Source organism: Giraffa tippelskirchi, chromosome 14, assembly GCF_054371585.1.
Source record: "Giraffa tippelskirchi isolate mGirTip1 chromosome 14, T2T-mGirTip1v1.2.pri, whole genome shotgun sequence".
Lineage (NCBI taxonomy): Eukaryota > Metazoa > Chordata > Mammalia > Artiodactyla > Giraffidae > Giraffa > Giraffa tippelskirchi.
Genome location: NC_137288.1, coordinates 38489293 through 38514156, shown reverse-complemented (window position 1 = coordinate 38514156; position 24864 = coordinate 38489293). Strand labels below are relative to the sequence as shown.

Sequence of the window (24864 nt, the reverse complement as noted above, 5' to 3'; positions counted from 1 at the left end):
AGACGGAGGGTCAGGTAGTGATGCCAGGAATGTCAAACAAAAGCTAAAGAGAGCAAGAATGTGTAGGGGTTTAGGTAGGAAGGTTTGACCCAATATTTAAATAGGCAGTCTTTCACAACCAGGTGCTTCTCCATTTCCAGTCCATATATTACATAAGGGCTGCAGAGGTGCACCCACAGCCCCCGTGACAGTTGTAAAATGTTGCAAAATCCCCTTCCCTACTTACTTCCTGGGCATCCCAGGTGGCACTAGTGGTAAAGAACCCGCCTGCCAATGCAGGAGACATAAGAGATGCGGGTTCGATCCTAGGGTGGGGAAGATCCCCTGGAGAAAGAAATGGCAACCCACTCCAGTATTCTGGCCTGGAGAATCCCATGGACAGAGGAGCCTGGCAGGCTACCGTGCATGGGGTTGCAAAGAGTCAAACATAACTGAAGCGACTTAACACACAAGAGAATGAGAAGATAGAGCGGAGATCTTCAGCAGACTCAAATAGAAGTCATTCAGACAAAGTTTTTCCTAATTTGTCTTGGGCAAATATCTACTCCCTTCATATGCTTGGGCTTCCCTGGTGGCTCAGATGGTAGAGAATCCACCTACAATGCAGGAGACCCAGGTTCGATCCCTGGTCAGGAAGATCCCCTGGAGAAGGGAATGGCAACCCACTCCAGTTTTCTGGCCTGGAGAATTCCATGGACAGGGGAACCTGGCGGGCTACAGTCTATGGGGGTCACAAAAAGTGACTGAGTGACTAACACTCTCACCGGCTCACTTAGCTCAGACCCTCCACCAAGCGTACTGACCGTCCATGACTGGACCGTATGTGCTTTCACAGGTGGTACTGCCTCTTCTGGGGGCAGATCTCAGAGATGGTGCCGCGGTAGGCGCTGGGGCAGGCGGAGGTGTGACGGCCAAGGAAGCTATCGTGAAAGGAAGCAGCTCCGCCTCCTTTACCAAAGGGCAGCAGGAGATGTCCGAGGCGGAAGGCCGCTGGGAAGAATACAGAAGCCTCGTCTCGGGCGGGGCCACCCAGGTTACTGGGACGACTGGGGCCATGGTGACCTCGGACACCTTCAGGACCACGAGAGCCACGGGGGCGGCCAGAGAAGCGGCCGGAGCTCGAGCAGGCGCGGTGGCGGTGAACGAGGAGTTCCTGAGAAGTTACTTCACTGAGGTAAGCGTTGGTTTCTCTGTGTAGGGGAAGTTACATTTATATGTGAACGTGATGTTACTAGGGAAATCATTTTCTTGGATCTAAAAGGGACTGTGTTCGTCTGAAGAGGGTGCTTACAGGCAGTGAGGAAGGAGAGATGGGACCAAATTAGTTCCTTACGTGGTGGTGACAAGTGACCTCACAGTCTTACTTCTCACCAGGGCGTATTTCCCACAGTCATGCTTTTCCATTCAGTGCAGCTCTGCTCAGGTTGTGCCCAAGAAGCTCCTGTCCTTGGGATGCAGAGAACAGAGCAGTGAGAACCTGGTAATAGCACCTCTAAAGCCTCTGCCTTTCCCCACTCACGTGTCATTAGCCAGAGCAGGTCATGTGACCAGGCTGATGCGAGTGGATCAGAAAGTGTGATCATCTGCAGAGCGGGTAGGGTGGGAGGGGAGAGACTGTGACCTAAAAAGCACAATCTCCTATGCCTGTTTAAGTGTTTTCTTTTGAAAGCAACTACTTGGTTCACCATTGAGGCAGTTTACAATTAGGAGGAAAGTTGCAGGAAAGATGATTCAGTGCATGCAGAAAGTTGATGCCTGGAATTAGGAATTAGAAGCCTTTCTGGAGAATACGATCATGCCTGGGCATGGGATGGGCAGAGTCAGATTGCTAGGGACCCGATGGGCTTCCATAGAGGCCACTTTATTCCTGCCATCTCCTTTCAACATGGCCACAAAGTACCTGAGTGCTTCCTTGCTCTCTGCTTTCATCCCAGCTGCCCACCCCCAAGTATCAGCTAGACCCCAGGGAGATGGTGGTTTGGTCAGTGTCAAGGAAAAGTGCTTCTCATCCATTTTCTGTCTCATGGCCTGGTACCCTGTTTCTTTTATTTCAGTATCTTTTTCCCACTCTGCTCTAATCCTGCGTGAGTCAGTCTTGATTATGTATGTATGCACAGCTTTTAATTGGGAAATAATTTCAAACTTATCTGGAAATTTGCAAGAATAATATGAAGTTTGAACTCCTATGTACTCTTTACTCGGGGCTTCCCAGGTGGTGCTAGTGGTAAAGAACCTGTCTGCCAATGCAGGAGACATAGAGATGCGAGTATGATCCCTGGGTTGGAAAGATCCCCTGGAGGAGGGCACGGCAACCCACTCCAGTTTTCTTGCCTGGAGAATCCCATGGACAGAGGAGCCTGGTGGGCTACAGTCTATGGGGTCGAAAATAGTCAGACACAACTGAAGCGACTTAGCATGCACACACACACCCTTTATTCAGATTACCCAAATATTAACATTTTGCCACATTTGCTTTTCCTTGCTTTCTGTCTCACACACATGCACACGCATACATCCTTTTATGTCACCACGGTTCAGAGACTTAATGACACATTCCATGTCTCAGTTTAGCCGATTATCCCAATAATGTCTTTTATAGCCATTGTTTTTCCCATCTCAGACCCACTCCAGGGTGCTGCTTTCCATTTACTTGTCATGACCCTTGTGTCTCCTCTTAATCCGAAACTGTTCCCTCTGCCTTTCTCATCTATTAATACTATTTTAAGAATACAGGCCAGTTGTGTGGTAGGATGTCCTTCAATTTGTGTTTCTCTGGTGTTTCCTTATAATTAGAGGTTTCACATTTTGAGCAGGAATCGAGAGCATTGTCCTTAAACGAAGTGTGTCACTGGTGCTATGCCTGTCTCTCTTTGCGTTTCAGAAAGCGGCCTCTTACACCGAGGAAGATGACATCCACACAGCCAAAGATTGCCTTCTGGTTTATTCTCAGGAAGAAACGGAGTCTCTCCGGGGTTCTGTCGGCTGCTGCAGTTTCATTGAAGGAGAGCTAGATGACCGCTTCTTAGATGACTTAGGATTAAAATTCAAGACCCTCGCTGAAGTTTGCTTGGGTCGAAAAATAGAGATGGATGCGGAAACTCATCAGAGGGCAAAACCTGCTAGAGAAGCAGACGGGAAGGCGGTTTCACGGTCCCTCTATGAGCAAACCAGGCTTAACTCCGAGGATGCTTACACCTCAGGTGGCAGCTTTCAGGGTCCCAAGCCTTTGCATGAGGCAGACACAGAGAAGGTAACTCAGGAAATAGTCACTGAAAAGTCTGTTGTATCCACTAGGCAGGCTCAAAAGGTCGCTGCACCACTTCCTGATACACTGGCTTCCGGTAGCGTGATAGTGACCGAAACGTCCTATGCCACAGGCGCCACAGGGCCCCCGAGCACAGTGGTCCTGGGCCCCCAACAGTCCCAGGGCTTGATCGTGACCGAGCGGGTCTATGCCCCGGCGTCCACCCTAGGGAACCAGCAGTACGCTAGCGAGGGGCACGTGATGGTCACCGAGAGAGTCATCCAGCCCCACGGGGGCATGTCTGGCCCCCTGGAAGATACCCCACCCCTGCCCGACGCTCACTACGTCATGGTGCAGGAAAGAGAGCGCTTCCTCACCCCCAGCTCCAGCCTGCAGCCCCCGCTGGCTGTGCCCAGTGTAGCATTAGGTCAGAATGTGACAGTGACCGAAAGAGTGCTGACGCCAGCCTCCGCTCTGCAATCTAGTTACCAGATCCCTGCCGAAACCTCGGTAATGGCCAAAAAGACTGTGGTTTCTGCAGCTGGAGTCCCGGGTCCCCTGCCAGACTCAGGCTTAGAGGAGTCTAGTCATTCTAATTACACGATAACCACATCTTCCACCAGGGTCTCCAAGCAGAGCACCGTCCAGCAGTCCTCCTAAGCAGCCATCAGCCACACCAGAGTTTAGCCAGCAGTGACTCATATCATGTTCTCAAAGGACCTGGCTTTTCATGAGCCTTATAGATGTAAGAGGCACACATCCTATGAGCCTCAAATTTTTCTCAGTCAGTAATAGCAAAGAACCTCACTGTCTCAGCTTCTAGGATTGTACTTCAGAGATACCCCGGGACTTCCTGAAGGGACAGGATGATGAAGCTGCTCTTAAGTGCCTTTGAGTGACTTATGGCCAAATAATACTCACAGGAAAAATTAATTAGAGAGTAAATCTGGTTTCTGGTTTATCAGATTAACAGGGTCTATAGTGCATGAGCCTTCTGGTAGAGCCATCCATGAAACTGAGTGGGTTCTTGGCCTGCCGTGTTAACATTTAACTTTGCTGTTCCATCTTCCATACTTCTTGCACCTAGCAGATTGCCAACAGCTTTTTTATCCAAAGATACTTGTACAGTCTGAATGACCTGTTTTGCTTGTTTGGATTCTTTAAAACTAGATGCCTTTCAATCCCTGTAAGATTAATTGAGTTTTGGAACATGATATGGTAAAACATTGTGTGTTCTGTTCATGTATGAAAGTGTGTGTGTGTGTGTGTGTGTGTGTGTGTGTGTTCTATGACCTTAAAAATAGCATCATTCCTTTCCTTTGTCTCTCAGTAATCATGAAAATATTAAATACTTCAAGTTCAATGGAATAATCCAGGGCAAAATTCATAAATATAAAATCACTTTATTTTTATAGCAATAATAGACTATTAAAAAAACTCAGGATACATTATCTTCTAATTTAGTAAAACACAATAAACCATATGCACTGTGGTAAGAGCCCTTTTCACTGCTGTATATCCTCAAGTGCCTACTGTGGGTGCCAAGTCAATATGTGTTCAATTAGGTAAATTTTAGAACCCACTCTCTTTTATCTACAATTGCAAAAAAATATTGGAAGACTATAATTGCTACAATTTTGAGTTTGAAATTGTGATTTATTCCATGTCTCAAAGTCATTGGTTAGTTGGCCATGGCTGACTACATGGACTATTGAATATTGTAAGGCTGACCTGAATTTCTACAGCATCTTGCCTTTCTGAAAAGTGATCTGAATGTTTTGGCCAAATAAATAGGTTGTATTTTTATTGTTCCTTGAAGAAATGATCCATTTCAAGTTTCAAAGTGTAAGTGCCTGTCAGTCATCAGTTATATAAATATTCTCCACAACAAAATAATTTACATAAACTTTAAAGGCTGTAATTTTGTGAATTTTGAATATATTTTACTAGGAAAATGAATCTCGAAAAATTCATTTTGTAGCACATTTTTAAAAAAATATTGATGACCTGTGTTATGTAAAAGATTTATACTTTTCTACTCACACTAACATGTATGAAGAAAAAGCAAATATTTTTACATACCTTAAACCTGTGGCCAAAATGAAGGTCACTCTTTGATGCTCCAAATTTTGTACTCTCTACTTGTAATTGTTGTTGCTTTTGTCTTTTCATTATAGACTTAGTAGTTATCTTTTGCCAAGTCTGCAACAAGACTATCACTACTATGTGAACTTGTGAATGTGACCTGCATACTCCAAGCAAAACCTGGTCTTAAACTTCCTGTACATAAAGTCATCACATTTTCTAAATGATTTTCTTTGTTCCTGAAAAGGTGATAATTTGTATTAGTTTTTACATTTGTCCTACAGAAGAAACATTATATTTGTATGTGTACCATCAAAATATTTAAATAAAAAGATGATCTTTGTGCAACCCTCTGCCTATATCTTTTTATTGCCCCCCATCATATTTTACAAGGAATACAGCCCATCGTTAGGGAGGAGGCAGGTGTTTGTGGACCTTGGTGTTTTAATTATTAACAGAACTGCTTACATCCTGCTCAGCCAGCCTCCCCAGAATATATTTCCCTTCCTAAGTAGGGTAGAACACAGAAGGCGCTGTTACATTTGAGTTTCAGATCAATAATGAATAGTATTCTTAGTGTAAGTTATGTCCCATAGTAAAAAATTATCTTTTATCTGAAATTCAAATTTAACAGGGAGCTCTGTATTTCTATTTGTCAAGTGTGGTAACCTTGTTCTAAGGAGCTGAGGTTTGCTCTCTGCCCAGAAAGTAACAGTGCAGGAACCAATGGATTTGGCTGAAGAAGTATTGCGTATTTGACCCCAAGAGATGAAATCATTCAACCAATGTAGAGAGGCCGTTTTAATTGCTTATAGCTTACAAGAGAAAAGATGAGTTTCCGCCTATGCTGAAGTGTCACATCCGTAAGTATTTCATAACACAGGTGCGTCAACACATCCTGAAGTGTGAGGCCTACTCTGCTGTAACCCCCAGGCTCCTATCCTGAGTGGCACATGGGAACAATTCTTCATTGATTTCATGAAACGCTGCAGACATATGCCAATCACCATGACATCAAAATTTATACAGGAAGACATTGCTTATCAAGTGTCATCTAGAAATGAGGGGTTTGCACATAACAACTATCAGTTAAATATTCCTTAACACAAATTCCTCAGTTTCACTATATTGGTGTATCTAAAATCCTCTAGATGATTATTGATTTTTTGTCTACTTTTTCCGTAAATTGTTGAAGAGAGGAAAGTTAAGTCACCAATCGATTGTGGTTTTCCCTGTCTCCTTTCTTTCTGTTTTTTTCTTACAATACTTCTTTCAATACTTTGAAACTTGTTCCACCTGTGTTATTAGATACAAATACATTTAGAATTATTGTCTTTCCAAAGAATTGCCTCATAGAAGGTCTTTTCTCTGCTTATCTTTTTTGTCTTGAATCTGCTTTTCCTAGTATTAACACCACACCAGCTTTCTGATGCCCACTGTTAGCATGGTACATTTTTTTGACCCTTCTATTCTCAGCCTATCTATGCCTTTATATTTCTCATGTGTGATTCCTAGAATATTCATACAGGTAGATCTTGCTTTCTTATGGAAAATTTTAATGTACTTAACAGCAGTTATTCACGTGGATGACTTTAAACCCTCCATCTTGGTCTTTGGTTTCTCTTGGTCTCGTCGGTCCCATTTCTTTGCCCCTTTTCTGCCTTCTTTTGTGTGCTGGGTGTTCTAGAATTCCACTCATGGTTCTTCTACTCAACCTTCAACTATACTTCTTTGTGTTTATTTAATAACCGGTTGCTCTTGTGGAAATCTAGTTAAAACCAAAATCTCCTGCCAACCTAGAAAAACTGTCACAAAAATAGAAAACAGTTTTATTATTGAATAAGCAGCAAGTCAGAATGTGATGAGCGTCACAGGCAAACCCATAAGGAAACGGCAAAGATGGGAAGAAATCTCTTCACCAGGCAGACACAACTGATTACACACTTGTTCACAAAATAAACGATAGGTTGTCCTCAAGCAAGGCTTACCAGCACGGTTTTCATACACAGCTCATCTGACATTCAACTGGTAACTGAGGTGGCCATTGTGTTTATTGATGACCTTTATCCAAAGAATATACAATGGAGAAAAGACAATCTCTTTAACAAGTGGTGCTGGGAAAACTGGTCAACCACTTGCAAAAGAATGAAACTACAACACTTCCTAACACCATACACAAAAATAAACTCAAAATGGATCAAAGATCTAAATGTAAGACCAGAAACTATAAAACTCCTAGAGGAAATCATAGGCAAAACACTCTCCAACATAAATCACAGCAGGATCCTCCATGACCCACCTCCCAGAATATTGGAAATAGAAGCAAAAATAAACAAATAGGACCTAATTAAAATTAAAAGCTTTTGCACAACAAAGGAAACTATAAGCAAGGTGAAAAGACAGCCTTCAGACTGGGAGAAAATAATAGCAAACGAAGCAACAGACAAACAATTAATCTCAAAAATATACAAGCAACTCCTGCAGCTGAATTCCAGAAAAATAAACGACCCAATCAAAAAATGGGCCAAAGAACTAAACAGACATTTCTCCAAAGAAGACATACAGATGGCTAACAAACACATGAAAAGATGCTCAACATCACTCATTATTAGAGAAATGCAAATCAAAACCACAATGAGGTACCATTTCACACCAGTCAGAATGGCTGCTATCCAAAAGTCTACAAGCAATAAATGTTGGAGAGAGTGTGGAGAAAAGGGAGCCCTCTTACACTGTTGGTGGGAATGCAAACTAGTACAGCCACTATGGAGAACAGTGTGGAGATTCCTTAAAAAACTGGGAATAGAACTGCCATATGACCCAGCAATCCCACTGCTGGGCATACACACCGAGGAAACCAGAATTGAAAGAGACGCGTGTACCCCAATGTTCATCGCAGCACTGTTTACAATAGCCAGGACATGGAAGCAACCTAGATGTCCATCAGCAGACGAATGGATAAGGAAGCTGTGGTACATATACACAATGGAATATTACTCAGCCATTAAAAAAAATACATTTGAATTGGTTCTATTGAGATGGATGAAACTGGAGCCCATTATACAGAGTGAAGTAAGCCAGAAAGAAAAACACCAATACAGTATACTAATGCATATATATGGAATTTGAAAGATGGTAACGATAACCCTATATGTGAGAGAGAATAAGAGACACAGATGCATAGAACAGTCTTATGGACTCTGAGGGAGGAGGTGAGGGTGGAACGTTCTGGGAGAATAGCATTGAAACATGTATATTATCATATGTGAAACAGAACACCATTCCATGTTCGATGCATGAGACAAATGCTCAGGGCTGGGGCAATGGGATGACCCAGAGGGATGGGATGGGGAGGGAGGTGGGTGGGGGGTCCAGGAAGGGGAACACATGTAAACCCATGGCTGATTCATGTCAATGTATGGCAAAAACTACTACAATATTGTAATTAGCCTCCCAACTAAAATAAATAAATTTATTTAAAAAAAAAAAACAAACAAAGAAATAGAACTTCTAATATCTATGACAGGTAGCTAGTTCAAATTTGGAGCTTGGCATCAGGTGGCACTAGTGATAAAAAGAACCTGCCTGCAAATACAGGTGGATGGCGGAGACAAGGGTTTGATCCCTGGGTCGGGAAGATGCCCTAGAGGAGGGCGTGGCAAACCACTCCAGTCTTCTTGCCTGGAGAATCCCACGGACAGAGAAGCCTGGTGGGCTACAGTCCACAGGGTCGCAAAGGGTCGGACACGACTGAAGTGACAGCACACACACACCCATAGAGAAGGAGAGAAAAGGGTCCTTGCTTCCTTGATATTCAAAGAGATGGCTCCCAAGTCCTTGAGAAAGCTATCCCTGCTTGTAAAGCTGGCAAGAGGCTCATTTAGTTTTAAAAAATCAATATACCATCTGAAAGGGGCAGAGAAAGAATTAACAATGACAAGTTTTCTAAAGAGGAGTCAGGGAGGGTGCATTTCCCTTTCGCATCAGGAAAATTCCCCTTTTTCCTTTTTTTAGGATTCCTACTTGCCCTTAAATTCTAGGGCTGCACTGTAAGTGGCAAACGGCCATCAACTGAACAGCGCAAATACAGATCATGTTTGTCACTGTGGAAAGGTTTTGGCACCACAGCTCTAGAAATCATGCATCTTTATTGTAGTCTGCCTTCAAATATTCTACTACTTCACAATGTACATAAGCTTTCAACTTTCACTCCGTGGATTTTAAAAGTCACTAGTCTCTGACCTTCACACTCATACTGTCATTCAGAGACTCTCAAACGTGGTCTTCTGTCCCCCACCCCTTCCTTGATACACCCCAGTGACTTATGCATTATTGGCTTGAAGATTCTGAAACTCCATCAAGCCCATTTATGAGTGGAAATGGACTCAAAAGTTCACAGGTTACAGAAGCTCCACACACCCAGGCATCAAGTGGAGAAAATGAGTTGAGGAATGTATACCTCTTATAAATCCAAACACACCTGGAGTTGTCGACTCTCCAGATGTCCCTTCATGTCCCTTCTGTCCCTTTTAACCACAGACACTTCACCAGGCATCCTTGCCCCCTGGCTTGTAGGTGGGCTTGGCCAGTATGAGACATTGGCTGGAAATTGGAGAAGAAGAAAAACAAGATCTGGGCATTTCTTCCCCATCTCCTACTTCCTGCACCAGTCAGGCATCTCTCTACCACAGCAGCTCCCTGTCTGACTTCCCTTCTGCATCTGGAGGCCTGCTGGTGTGACCGTCTCCTCCTCAAATGTCGCCAGACTTGAAGTACTGGACCATTCCATGAGGATTCCCCCACCTGCCCCACCTTTTGTATTTGATGCATTAAACCCCCCTCACATCTGTCTGCTTCCCAAGGCGACACTCACTGACTCAGGCATTCGGCAGCTAAATGATGATTCATTTGTAGAGTCATTAGAGGGACTTCCCTGGTGGTCCAGTGGTTAAGAATCAGCCTTGCAATGCAGAGGACTCTTGGGTTCGATTCCTGGGAAGGGAACTAAGATCCCAGTTGCCACAGAGCAACTGAGCCTGTGGCCAAAACTGGAGAGTCTGCGTGTGCCAAAATGGGAAGATCTCACACGATACAAAGACACAGTACAGCCAAACTAATTAACAAAAGATCATAAGAACCCCCGTTTTTAATACTGTATATCAGTCATCTTGGACTGCCAATACAAGGACCTCAGACTGGGGGGCTTAAACCATAGACATTTATCTTCTCACACATCTAGAGGCCAGAAATCTAATATCAAGATGTCAGCAGGGTTGGTTTCTTCTGAGGCCTCTTTTCTTGGTTGTAGACAGCTACCTTCCCCTATATCTCCACTCTGTACGTGTCTATGTCCAAATTTTTCTTATAGGGACACAAGTGATACTGAATTAGGCCCATCCTGATGACCTCATTTTAACTTAACTACCCCATTTTAACTTAGCTCCACATGTAGTCACATTCTGGGGTTCTAAGAACTAGGATTTCAACAGATGAACTTTGAGGGAACAGAGCTCAGCTGGTAACACCCAGTAAACACACAGCATGCATGCATGCTCAGTTGCTTCAGTCATATCCGGCTCTTTGACTCCTCCCTCCATGGGATTTTCCAGGCAGGAATACTGAAGTGGGTAGTCATGTCCTCCTCCAGGGGATCTTGCCGACCCAGGGATCAAGCCCATGTCTCCTGTGACTCCTGAGTTGGAGGTGGGATCTTTATCTGCTGAGCCATCGGGAAAGCAGTAAACAAACAGACTTAGCTTGAAAAGCTGCACTGTTTTTTTCCCATGTAATCCAGGAGTTTCTTCATCCCCGTATTTGGTTAATAATTAACACAGATTGCTTGAAACAGTAATAAAATTTAAAACTGGCCTGAAAGTAGCCTGAATGAAGAGACTGCAGATAATCTATTGAATCTTTAGAGAAAACTTCAAAGGCAATCAAAGCAAAAGTACACTTGTAACATGTTCAGGTTCCAGAGTCCAAGACTCATGATTGTTGACACCCCAGTTCGGTGGCATCGGACACGGGCTTTATGTAGAAAATTTCTGTCCCCTCAGAGATTGTCGCGCAGCACCACAAATGATTCTTCAGCTAATCAAGGGAAAGCACAATGATTCTCTCCCATGGAACTCATTCTAAGGATTAATTTTTTTTTCACTTGCTTCTAAGGCTTCTATACATAGCCCATGGGGCCTTTTTCTCTTGTAGTCTAAATTTAGGTCAGTACAAATTACTCTCCCCTATCTTGCCTCCTAGTTTTACAAAATGATGTGTGCTCAGCCACTCAATCATGTCCAACTCTTTGCGACCCCCTGGACTGTAGCCCACCAGTCTCCTCTGTCCATGGTATTCTCCAGGCAAGAATACTGGAGTGGGTTGCCATTTCCTTCTCCAGGGGACCTTCCCAACCCAGGGATCAAACTCCGGGTCTCCTGCTTGGCATATGGATTCTACACCACTGCACCAACTGGGAATCCCACTATAGTCACTATGCTGTGATAAATCATAATGGAAAAGAATATTTAAAAAGAATGTGTGTATATATACGTGTGTGTGTGTATAAGTGAATCACTTTACTGTATAGCTGTAATCAACACACTGTAAACCAATTATACTTCAATTAAAAATATATTTTAAAAAATCCACATTGGAAGATTTGCTAATTAGCACAAGGGATAGAAGTTTGTTAATTGGTGAAGTAAGTGGTAAGTCAATCTTAACAGAGATCAACCCTGAATATTCACTGGAAGGACTGATGCTGAAGCTGAGGTATTTTGGTCATCTGACTGTGAGCAGATGATTCATTGGAAAAGTCCCTGATGCTGGGAAAGATTGAAAGCAGAAGGAGAAGAGGGCGTCAGAGGATGAGATGGCTAGATGGCATCACCAATGCAATGAACATGAACTTGGGCAAACTTTGGGAGACAGTGAGGGACAGGGAGGCCTGGCATGCTGCAATCTATGGGGTTGCAAAGAGTCGGACATGACTGGGCGATTGAACAATTACGAGTGGTTTTGAGACTGGCAATTGTTGAGACATTGGGTACATCATCCCCCAACATGCAGATCCATGAAGGAAGCATGAGAATACGGCAGCCCCAAGACTCTGAGAATACGGCAGCCCCAAGACTCTGATGGGTCCACTGAAGCACTGGAGTTTCACCAGCCATTTGTCCTTCTCCTTCTGGGAGATTCCCGCCATCTGGCCAAACACAATGCTGGCTCGTCCCATCATCTGAACACAGTTCCATCCACCTTTCATCAACTGCTAGTCAGAAGGGTTAGGGCAGAGAGTAGAAATGCCCTGAGTTACAAAATCAGGTTGTTTGACTTTCTGTGCATGTCTGCTAATAAATATTTGTACATTTTGTCGACTTGGTTTAATATTTACTTGCTTTGTAATAAACCCTTGGTATGGCCCCCTAATTATCTCCAACTAGCAGAAATATCAATATTTAAAATCTTAAAAAGTTGTCATTTGCTAAACAGAATATACATTCAATCCAATTATTTTTCTTAGAAGATGCACTACTGCCTGGGTTCAACCTCTTTTCTCTGTCACTCCAATTTTCGCACTTTTAAAGTATTTTACCAAAATGTTTTATTGTTTTATATGTACTTTGTTGGGGAATAAAAGGCAAAATACAGATTAAAGAAGAAAAAACAAACTATTTTGTGTATATTAACCTTGTGTCTTATCCCTATCCACCCTAGGAGTTGAGATCACTGAAGGCAGGATTGGGCCTTTTTGATGTGTCTTCTCATGATACACTCAAACAACTGTGAATTTTGAAAATCCAACAAAATTTTGAAAGTGGATTTCCTAAATCTGTGTGTTCCATGATGTCACTGTCTCATCTGTCCATCCTTCATTTAACTTGCAACCTATAACTGTCTGCATCCAAAACCCAGGTTTGTTCTCACTGTAGAGTCTTATCAGTAAATTCTGAGAAGGGACCAAGGGGTTTTGATATAAAGAGAACTATGGGGACTTCCCTGGCAGTCCAGTAGTTAAGACTTTGCCTTCCAATGCAGGAGGTGCTGATCTAGGTTAGGGCAAAGAGTAGAAATGATGGTGCTGGTCGGGGAGCTACGATCCCACACGCCATGGGGCCAAAAAACCAAAACATAAAACAGAAGCAATATTGCAATGAATAAAAACTTTTAAAATGGTCCATATCAAAAAATCTTTTTAAAAAACTATGAAGGTTTTAGTGCAGAGTGAGAACTGTTTGCAATGACTCAACAAGTCTGTTTATTTCAGAGTTTCTTTTTATAATCTGGTTGCTTAGACGGTCAAGACATTTTACTCACTGTATTAAAGACTCGTTTCATTGTTCTGTCCTTTTACCCACGGCTGACATTGGGATGGAACCCAGATGTCCTGCTTCCCTTCATCTACTGCGTTCAGCTTCTTCTAGCAGGAAGTGGTTTCACAATCTTTGAGTTGGACCCAGTTAGAGTACTCTCCAGCTTTGTTATTCCCAACCCCTCCAAGGACCACACCTACCATTGCCCCAGTTTTACAGGACTCTTTCTCAGAGGAAAACTACTGGGGTGAGAAGCGAAAAACATGCCTTGGAGTACTGCTATGAAAAGGTGAGAAAACACACAAAGTACAAACACCATAAATCCTTCTGAAACTACTCTTATTAGATGAAGCCCAAGCTGAGTTGGCTTAGCACTCAATTATGTGTACATTCACCTAGAGGTAGATCACATGTTTCTCCGTTTGGAGATCCTCTGGACCACAGGAAGACATGGAATAGCAGAAGCACAACGACCTAAGAGAGTACATGCTCAAAAACCATTCAGTTCAGTTCAGTTCAGTTCAGTCGCTCAGTCGTGTCCGACTCTTTGCGACCCCAGGCAGCACGCCAGGCCTCCCTGTCCATCACCAACTCCCAGAGTTTACCCAAACTCATGTCCATTGAGTCGGTGATACCATCTCATCCTCTGTCGTCCCCTTCTCCTCTTGCCTTCAATCTTTCCCAACATCAGGGTCTTTTCAAATGAATCAGCTTACCACAGTATTTATTGGAAAAAATGGGTGTTATATGCATCTTGGCCACAGGATGGCACTATGCATGCAGCAAAGGAGGCAAAGTCAATCAGTCCCAAAATTAGGCTGGGGAAAAAAATTAAGCAATGTATGAATGCAATCTCAAAAATGACAGAATGATCTCTGTTCATTTCCAAAGCAAACCATTCAATATTACAACAATCCGAGTCTATGCCCCGACCAGTAATGCTGAAGAAGCTGAAGTTGAATGGTTCTATGAAAACCTACAAGACCTTCTAGAACTAACACCCAAAAAAGATATCCTTTCTACTATAGGGGACTGGAATGCAAAAATAGAAAGTCAAGAGATATCTGGAATAACAGGTACATTTGGCCTTGGAGTACAAAATGAAGCAGGTCAAAGGCTAACAGAGTTTTGCCAAGAGAACGCACTGGTCATAGCAAACACCCTCTTCCAAAAACACAAGAGAAGACTCTACACATGGACATCACCAGATGGTTCAATACCGAAATCATACTGGTTACATTCTTTGCAGCCAAAGATGGAGAAGTTCTATACAGTCGGCAAAAACAAGACTGGGAGCTGACTGTGGCTCAGATCATGAACTTCTTATCGCCAAATTCAGCCTGAAATTGAAGAAAGTAGGGAAAACCACATTCAGGTATGACCTAAATCAAATCCCTTACGATTATACAATGGAAGTGACAAATAGATTCAAGGGATTAGATCTGATAGACAGAGTGCCTAAAGAACTATGGACGGAGGTTCGTGACATTGTACAAGAGGCAGTGATCAAGACCATCCCCAAGAAAAAGAAATGCAAAAAAGATTAAATGGTTGTCTGAGGAGGCCTTACAAATAGTTGAGAAAAGACGCAAAAGGTAAAGGAGAAAAGGAAGATATACCCACTTGAATGCAGAGTTCCAAAGAATAGCAAGGAGAAATAAGAAAGCCTTCCTCCGTGATCAATGCAAAGAAATAGAGGGAAAAAATAGAATAGGGAAGACTAGAGATCTCTTCAAGAAAATTAGAGATACCAAGGGAACATGTCATGCAAAGATGGGCTCGATAAATGACAGAAATGGTAGGGACCTAACAGAAGCAGAAGATATTAAGAAGAGGTGGCAACAATACACAGAAGAACTATACAAAAGAGATCTTCATGACCCAGATAACCATTATGGTGTGATCACTCACCTAGAGCCAGACATCCTGGAACGTGAAGTCAAGTGGGCCTTAGGAAGCATCACTACGAACAAAGCTAGTGGAGGTGATGGAATTCCAATTGAGCTATTTCAAGTCCTAAAAGATGATGCTGTGAAAGTGCTGCACTCAATATGCCAGCAAATTTGGAAAATTTAGCAGTGGCTGCGGGACTGGAAAAGGTCAGGTTTCATTCCAATCCCAAAGAAAGGCAATGCCAAAGAATGTTTAAACTACCGCACAATTGCACTCATCTCACACTAACAAAGTAATGCTCAAAATTCTCCAAGCCAGGCTTCTATAGTGCATGAACCATGAACTTCCAGATGTTCAAGCTGGATTTAGAAAAGGCACAGGAACCAGAGATCAGATTGCCAACATCCTTTGGATCATCAAAAAAGCAAGAGAGTTCCAGAAAAATATCTACTTCTGCTTTACTGACTACACCAAAGCCTTTGACTGTGTAGGTCACAACAAACAATGGAAAATTCTTAAAGAGATGGGAATACCAGACCACCTGACCTGCCTCCTGAGAAATCGGTATGCAGATCAAGAAGCAATAGTTAGAACTGGACATGGAACAACAGACTGGTTCCAAATCCAGAAAGGAGTACGTCAAGGCTGTATATTGTCACCCTGCTTATTTAATTTATATGCAGGGTACATCATGCGAAATGCTGGGCTGGATGAAGCACAAGCTGGAATCAAGATTGCCAGGAGAAATATCAATAATGTCAGATATGCAGGTGACACCACTCTTATGGCAGAAAGTGAATAAGAACTAAAGAGCCTCTTGATGAAAGTGAAAGAGAAGAGTGAAAAATTTGGTTTAAAACTCAGCATTCAGAAAGTGAAGATCATGGCATCCAGTCCAATCACTTTTGGCAAATAGATGAGGAAACAATGGAAACAGTGACAGACTTTATTTTCTTGGGCTCCAAAATTACTTGCAGATGGTGGTACTTGCAGCCATGAAATTAAAATACACTTGCTCCTTGGAAGAAAAGCTATGACCAACCTAGACAGCATATTAAAAAGCAGAGACATTACTTTGCCAACAAAGGTCCATCTAGTCAAGGCTATGGTTTTTCCAGTGGTCATGTATGGATGTGAGAGTTGGTCTATAAAGAAAGCTGAGCGCCGAAGAATTGCTGCTTTTGAACTGTGGTGTTGGAGAAGACTCTTGAGAGTCCCTTGGACTGCAAGGAGATCCAACCAGTCCATCCTAAAGGAGATCAGTCCTGAATATTCATTGGAAGGACTGATGCTGAAGATGAAACTCCAATACTTTGGCCACCTGATGGGAAGAACTGACTCATTTGAAAAGACCCTGATGCTGGGAAAAATTGAAGGTGGGAGAAGAGGGGACGACAGAGGATGAGATTGTTGGATGACATCACTGACTCGATGGACATGAGTTTGAATAGGCTCCAGGAGTTGGTGATGGACAGGGAAGCCTGACATGCTGCAGTCCATGGAGTCACAAAGTGTTGGACATGACTGAGCGACTGAACTGAACTGAATAAGTTCATTAGCAATGCAAACTCACAAATGCCCATACCTGCCTTTGCTTGCTAACTGTGCTCCTCCTAGGTAAAGTGTGATCTCCTTCAGAAGTGCCTGGGAAACGAGGCCCAGCTTATGGAAGTCTGACGAAACTTGTAGGTTCCTCTGGTGTCAAAATACAAAACTCCTCTCGGATTTTGGTTCTGTACTTTGGAGGATGGATTGGCCAATGGATTTACAAATAACACACTCAGCCTGGTGTGGGCTGATTTTAAGAAGAGATGTTGACTTTTTCTGCAAAACAGGATTCAATTAAACCAACATCTGTCATCTTCTCATGACGTGCAGACCATTGTTTAGTGACTTAAAGTTTATTCAAGGGTACATAAGACCCAGACTTTGCCCTTCAGGGACCCACACAGTAGTGGAGGTGCTGCTTACAAACACCTTATTCTGAAAACCAAGGAGGTCTGTAACAAGCAAGACTTCAAAGATCGAAAGCCCCAAAGCTGCTGGGCAAGATTAATTCTTCTGAGAGGTTGGGGATGGGAATATTTAAAGAGCCTTCTGAGAGAGGAGGGCTTTTCATGAAAAGTAAGGATTGAGTAACAGGGATCAGGACCAGAGGCTCATCTCACAGAGCTGTGGATGGTTAGTGTTTGGGAAATGCCATACAGAGGATGCACTGGGCTTCCCTGGTGGCTCAGCGGTAAAGATTCGTCTGCCAATGCAGGAGAAGCGGGTTCGATCCCTGGGTCAGGAATATCCCCTGGAGGAGGAAATGGCAACCCGCTGCAGTATTTTTGTCTGTAGAATCCCACGGACAGAGGAGCTTGGGGGGCTACAGTCCATGGAGTCACAAAGAGTCGGACACAACTCAGCGACTAAACAACATGCAGAGGACTCAGCAGAAGGTATGAATGAAGGGATCCATATAGAATACAGGTGAAGACCATGGGACCAGACTCTATGTAATTGAAAGTCACAAGAAATTTCTGAGCAGGACAACCTTATGATCAGGGTTTAGAAAGAGCCCTAGGTTGTTGGGGCTGGGCTGCAGGTGGGAAATCCTAAAGCAAGAGAGTGGGGGAAAGTTGAAAATAACTCCAACCCGAGTGAACCTTAAATAGTAACCTTATTTTTCTCTGACAATCATTGATTTTTCCATGTATTCCGGTGCCTGTTTCCTTGGTGTAAAGTAAATTTTAAATGTCATGTCAACAAGGTCCCCGAACCAACAGAGAGGCCAGATACAATTATAGCAAAAAGCTTTATCCTAAACAAAATCAGCAGACAGCACTTGACAAAAGATTTTTTCCTGACTTCTGAATTTGTTTATATACAAAGTCTTACAAAGTTAAGCAATCAAAAGAACACTGAGTTATTTATTAATGAATCCCTTATATCTAAAAAAAAATAATGAAAGTACTTGCAATTAGACTATTCCAGAAAGTCATTGACCTATGTTCGTCCCCATGACAGTTTGGGTTGGGTTTGGTCTGCCTTATGAAATTTCACTGCAAGGACTGATGTTGAAGCTGAAGCTCCAATACTTTGGCCACCTGAAGGGAAGAACTGACTCTGTGAAAAAGACCCTGATGCTGGGAAAGATTGAGGGCAGGAGGAGAAGAGGGAGACAGAGGATGAGATGGTTGGATGGCATCTCTGAATCAACGGACATGAGTTTGAACCAACTCCAGGAGACGGTGAGGGATAGGGAAGCCTGGCGTACTGCAGCCCATGGGGTCGAAAAGAGTCGGACATGACTTGGCAACTGAACAACAACAAAAATGAAACTGTAAGCTTTCTGAGCCAAGTACTTTGTCTTTATTTTTATATTCTTAGTATAATATATAAAACTGCTTTATAGATGACAGGTGCTCAATTATTTTTTGTTGTTATTGAACTGACCTTAAATTAAACTGAGGACTAATGAAATTATTTGAAAGGCATTACTTGTCAGATATTTCCCTAATATTTTATTGAGAAATTTCGTACATGCAGTGAATTTGAAAGCATTTTCAGAGAATACCCAAAATCCCATCACCAAACTCCACCACTAATATTTCACTATGCTTTCTTTATCACATAGCTATCTACCCACTCATTTCTCTTTCCATCCATCAATCCATCTTAATTTTTAGTCAATTTCAAATTACAATATAGCCATAAGTAAACTTACACCTATATACATCAGTGTGCATATCTTTAACTAGAGTTCAAGATTTGCTTACATTTTTTCCCCTCAAGTGCAAAATTACAGATAATGTAATGTATCAATTTTAAGTGTACATTTGCTAACTTTTGACAAATGTTTATACCTGTGCAACTCAAACCCCTTTCAAGATGTAGAAATTATCCTCACAATAGAAAATACTTTGGCCTCTTCCTGTCAAAGCCCCACTCCCAAACCCAGAGACATTTTTTAAAATCATTTTTTTTTCATTTTATTGTCTTTTTTAATCATCTAAAAATTTTTTAGTCTTGCCTCTTTATGACTTCATAATGGAGTCATATAGCATGTGTGTTTGGGAATAAGTCTTTTTTTCATTCAGAACAATGTTTCTGAGATTCCCCTGTGTTGTGTGTATCAGTAATATACTTCTTTTTGTTAGCAGCAGTATTCTATTTTTAATTATGTCAAAGTTGGTTATCCATTCTCATTTTGATGGACAGCTGTGCTATTTTCCAATTTTGTGTTATCAAGAATAAAGATACTATGAACATTCTTGTTCAGGTATTTGCAACCATATATTTTCATTTCTCTTGGGCAATTAACTAGGACTGCAATTGCTGGGCCCGGTGTAAATGGTTAGATATTTTCAGGAGTTCCTTTTTATAAAATGTTTGGTAATTCTCACTCTACTTTATCTCCCCTGGCTTGATAATCTAAGAGAAACCTGGAGTGTGAGCATCCACACAGGCCCACTGAATGCTATATACCTCACTCAGAACTCCCGAACTTCAGAGGAGTCTTCCCACTCCATGTGACACACGCCCACTATAGACCAAATACTTGTGTCCCCCACAATTCAAACTAGCTCCCAATGTGACGGCATTAGGAGGTGGGGCCTTTGGGAGGTGATTAGGTTGTGAGGATGAAGCCCTCATGAACGGGACTAGTGCCCTTGAGACCCCAGAGAACGAACTCCCTCACCCCTTCCACCCGGGGAAGACACTTCCTGGTCTGTGAACGAGGAAGTGGATTCTCACCAGACACTGAATACGTTCTTGTTCTTGGATTTCTGAGCCTCCAGAACTGTGAGAAATTAATTTGTTCTTATAATTTGTTTATTAGCCTCCCAGTCTACTATAGCAGCTCAAACAGAGTGGCAATACACACACACACACACACACACACACATTGAACTGAAAGCTGATTAGATGAGAGAGGAATGTTTAACCCAAGAGTGGTCGTCCACAGGATGTCTAAAAGCCAAAAAGATAGATTGATTCAAAGATCTTCTCACAGTGCATTGATGGTGAGTAACTGGCCCAGCTAATTCCTTTCTCTGAGAATTTGAAATGGAGACACTGGAAGGAAGCATTTAGTTAAAAGTGGACACAGAAGAAAAAAGAAACTAAGCACTCTTCTGATTTCTTTGAGAGCAGCTAAAGCTGGTAGTCAAAGAGACAAATAGGGATTCTTGCTTTTCTAAGGAATGAGCTTTTTCATCCAGGACCCTTGCAAATGAAGAGAAATAATCTAGAGCATTCTCAGAAAGGGTAGTATAATCCACCTTATTGTTCACGCAATTTCAATTCTTTTTTTTTTTTTTTAAGATTTCAATTCTTAAAAATTAGAAAAAAAAAATTGGTTTAGGGACCTATATCCACAATCACTTGGTTGAAATAGAAATAAACGCAACGATCAAGAGGAATATTTTCTCTCTCTCCCTTCTGTCTTTCTGTCTGTCTGTCTCCAGATGTTTGGTCATAAGTACAAAACAGGATGTTTGAAAAAAGCAGCAGAGAAACATGCAAAGAAGGAGAAGGAATGCAAAGGGAAACAAATTCTCCAGGCCTTTCCCACTGCCACCTGCCCCCAGCTCTGACACAGCTCTAATAACAGAACTGAGGAACCTCTGCTTCCAGGTAGGGGCTTCCCGTGACACTTCTAGTTAGTTAGCTAGTGTTAGTCATTCGGTAGTGTCTGACTCTTTGCAACACCGTGGACTGTAGCCCACCAGGCTCCTTTGTCCACGGGATTTTCCAGGCAAGAATACTGGAGCGGGTTGCCATTTCCTTCTCCAGGTGATCTCCCCGACCCAGGGATTGAGCCCGGGTCTCCTGCTTTACTGTGTGAGCCAGCAGGGAAGCCCCAAGAATACTGGTGATATTTCTTAAATTACTTTCAGAAACTCCAAGGATGGGGCTTCCGAGGTGGCTCAGTGGTAAAGAACCCGCCTGGCAATGTAGGAGACATAAGAGCCTTGGGTTCCATCCCTAGGTTGGAAAGATCCCCTGGAGGAGGAAATGGCAACCCACTCCAGTATTCTTGCCTGGAAAATCCCATGGACAGAAGAGCCTGGCAGGCTACAGTCCGTAGGGTTGCAAAGGGTTGGACACGACTGAAGTGACTTAGCACACACACACACGTACAACTCCAAGGATAAAAGGGCGCATGGAATCCGTATTTCTACTGCTCCATACGACCTTCATGACAGCGTGTGTCAGTTATAGTGGGCTTAAAAACTCACTTTTCAGACGAGCAAACCAAAGTATGTGCCCTCGTGTACATGCTGCTGGGCAAAGCTGTTGCACTCAGTGACCCTCGTCTCTGGTTGGTCCTCACCCTGGTCAAAACTTGTTATAACCACAGTCCGTGTTTAAGACAGGAAAATAAATACACATTTCACTTTGAAATAATAATACTCTAAGGCCAGAGAAATACTTATGCATGACAGTAGCAATGGTACTAATAACAGCATTCAGTATTTACTGGGTATTTTCTATGGGCAAATACAATGCTAATTAAACATTTCTCATACTAATCTATTTTTGTCCTCTTAACAATCCTAGAAATACCTCCTATCATTTTCCCCCATTTTATGGGTGAGTAAGCTGAGGGTTAGTGCAGTTAAACAATATATAAATCTAGAGGATCTGTCTCATGCCTTCTGCATCATCATACATTTAGCCCGAGCTAAAGAAATGATGATGGAAGAAGAAAAAACGAAGTTCAAGAGGCACTGCAGGACTGCAGAAATCTGAATTCCATCTTCCCATCTTTGGATTTGTTGGGGGCAGAGAGTGGCTCTTTAAAAACAATTCAAGAGCCAAAGACACAGGAAAAGATTTTTTTCCTCAAATGCTCTAAACTATTTTTCATCACTACAAACAAAAGCAGAGGGCAGAAATTTCCATGCACCTGTGATCTATGATGGCTAATCCTCTTTAGCTATCACTTAGCAACTGGATAACAAATGGAAGTTGGCGCCCTGGGACTGATCAGCATTCTTTTTTAGTCAAAAGATCAGAGTTATTGCAAAATACAGCCAACAGCCCTGAGGCTTACAGGGGTTTTAAAAGGTCAGGCAAAGTTGTTTTCAATTTGGTTTTTTTTTTTCCTTCGGTGCAAAGCAAGTCTTCATCGCTTATTGGGCTTACTAAATGCATGTAGTCTTTGAAAGAGACCAGATTCTGGGCTGTGGGGAGAGTCTCCAGCTCACTCAGTCTGTCTCCCCCCACCCAGGTGGGCTTTGCACTCATTACTCAGCCTCTGAAGCTTCTCAATCTTTCTACATCCACAGAAATCCACTCCAGCCCATGACAGTTAAGATAAGCAGTCAAATGCTCTGAAGCCTCCAAAAAACTTGTCAAGGCAGCAGAGAAAGCAGCAACAATTTGCAGTAAGTGAAGAAAACACATTCAGAGTCTCAGAGCTAAACAGGAGCTTGTAAGATAGCTAGAAGCAGCCTCTCTTTCAGAGGCACCTCCTGACCAATGAAAGGAAAGTAGGGTTTGGGTGGGCACCATTGTTCTTTGTTATCCACTCCCATTCACAGCTTCTGTGTCAGGAAGTTCTTCCCTAGGTCTCACTGGAATTCCTCATGCTGCTGTTTGAAGCCAATCTCTTCCTTTATTCTTCGTAACAGAGGCATCTATTTTTCTTAAGATTTTCCTTAGTCTCTTATTAAGTTAACAGGCATCATGAATTCACATGGACCTTTCTCTTCTCCAGGTTCAAATTTTCAATCACTCATTAGAAAGACATTTGCTGAGCCTGGCTCTAGGCTAAATCTTGGACATACAAAGATTCTTTTTTTTCTTTTAATATAAATTTATTTATTTTAACTGGAGACTAATTACTTTACAATATTGTATTGGTTTTGCCATACATTGACATGAATCCACCACAGGTTTACATGTGTTCCCCATCCTGAACCCCCCTCCTACCTCCCTTTCCATCCCATCCCTCTGGGTCATCCCAGTGCACCAGCCCCGAGCACCCTGTATCATGCATCGAACCTGGACTGGCAATTCGTTTCACATGTGATAATACACGTTTCAATGCCATTTTCCCAAACCATCCCACCCTCGCCCTCTCCCACAGAGTCCAAAAACTGTTCTATATATCTGTGTCTCTTTTGCTGTCTCGCATATAGGGTTATCGTTACCATCTTTCTAAATTCCATATATATGCATTAGTATACTGTATTGGTGTTTTTCTTTCTGGCTTACTTCATTCTGTATAATAGGCTCCAGTTTCATCCGCCTCATTAGAACTAATTCAAATGTGTTCTTTCTAATGGCTGAGTAATATTCCATTGTGTATATGTACCACGGCTTCCTTATCCATCCATCTGCTGATGGACATCTAGGCTGCTTCCATGTCCTGGCTATTATAAACAGTGCTGCGATGAAAATTGGGGTACACGTGTCTCTTTCAATTCTGGTTTCCTCAGTGTGTATGCCCAGCAGTGGGATTGCTGGGTCATATGGCAGTTCTATTTCCAGTTTTTTAAGGAATCTCCACACTGTTCTCCATAGTGGCTGTACGAGTTTTCATTCCCACCAACAGTGTAAGAGGGTTTCCTTTTCTCCACACCCTCTCCAGCATTTATTGCTTGTAGACTTTTGGATAGCAGCCATTCTGATAGGCATGAAATGGTACCTCATTGTGGTTTCGATTTGCATTTCTGTAATAATGAGTGATGCTAAGCATCTTTTCATGTGTTTGTTAGCCATCTGTATGTCTTCTTTGGAGAAATGTCTGTTTAGTTCTTTCTTAAGACATGGTCCTTGCTGGCAAGGAGCTTGTGGTCTCCTGTGGTGACACAGATATTTAATGAAATAATGGCAGCAGACTCAGTTCAGTTCAGTCGCTCAGTCGTGTCCGACTCTTTGCGACCCCATGAATTGCAGCACGTCATGCCTCCCGGTCCATCACCAACTCCCAGAGTCTACCCAAACCCATGTTCATCGAGTCAGTGATGCCATCCAACCACCTCATCCTCTGTTGTCCCCTTCTCCTCCTGCCCCCAATCCTACCCAGCATTAGGGTCTTTTCCAATGAGTCAACTCTTCGCATGAGGTGGCCAAAGTATTGGAGTTTCAGCTTCAACATCAGACCTTCCAATGAACACCCAGGATTGATCTCTTTTAGGATGGATTGATTGGATCTCCTTGCAGTCCAAGGGACTCTCAAGAGTCTTCTCCAACACTACAGTTCAAAAGCATCAATTCTGTGGCCCTCAGCTTTCTTCACCGTCCAACTCTCGCATCCATACATGACCACTGGAAAAACCATAGCCTTGACTAGACGGACCTTTGTTGGCAAAGTAATGTCTCTGCTTTTAA

At 42.6% G+C, this 24864-nt stretch overlaps 1 protein-coding gene across 6 annotated transcripts in view; it reads left to right on the top strand.

The window, feature by feature from the left end:
* Window positions 1–5677, top strand: part of DSG2 (desmoglein 2) — a 54296-nt gene extending 48619 nt beyond the window's left edge. For all 6 annotated transcript variants that reach the window (XM_081562640.1, XM_081562636.1, XM_081562641.1 and 3 more), the window contains 2 exons: window positions 836–1174; window positions 2882–5677. In XM_081562640.1, the coding sequence (XP_081418766.1) occupies window positions 836–1174; window positions 2882–3904 (1362 nt within the window). In that variant the 3' untranslated portion in view covers window positions 3905–5677. The remainder of the gene's footprint in view (window positions 1–835; window positions 1175–2881) is intronic.
* Window positions 5678–24864: the final 19187 nt, after the last annotated feature.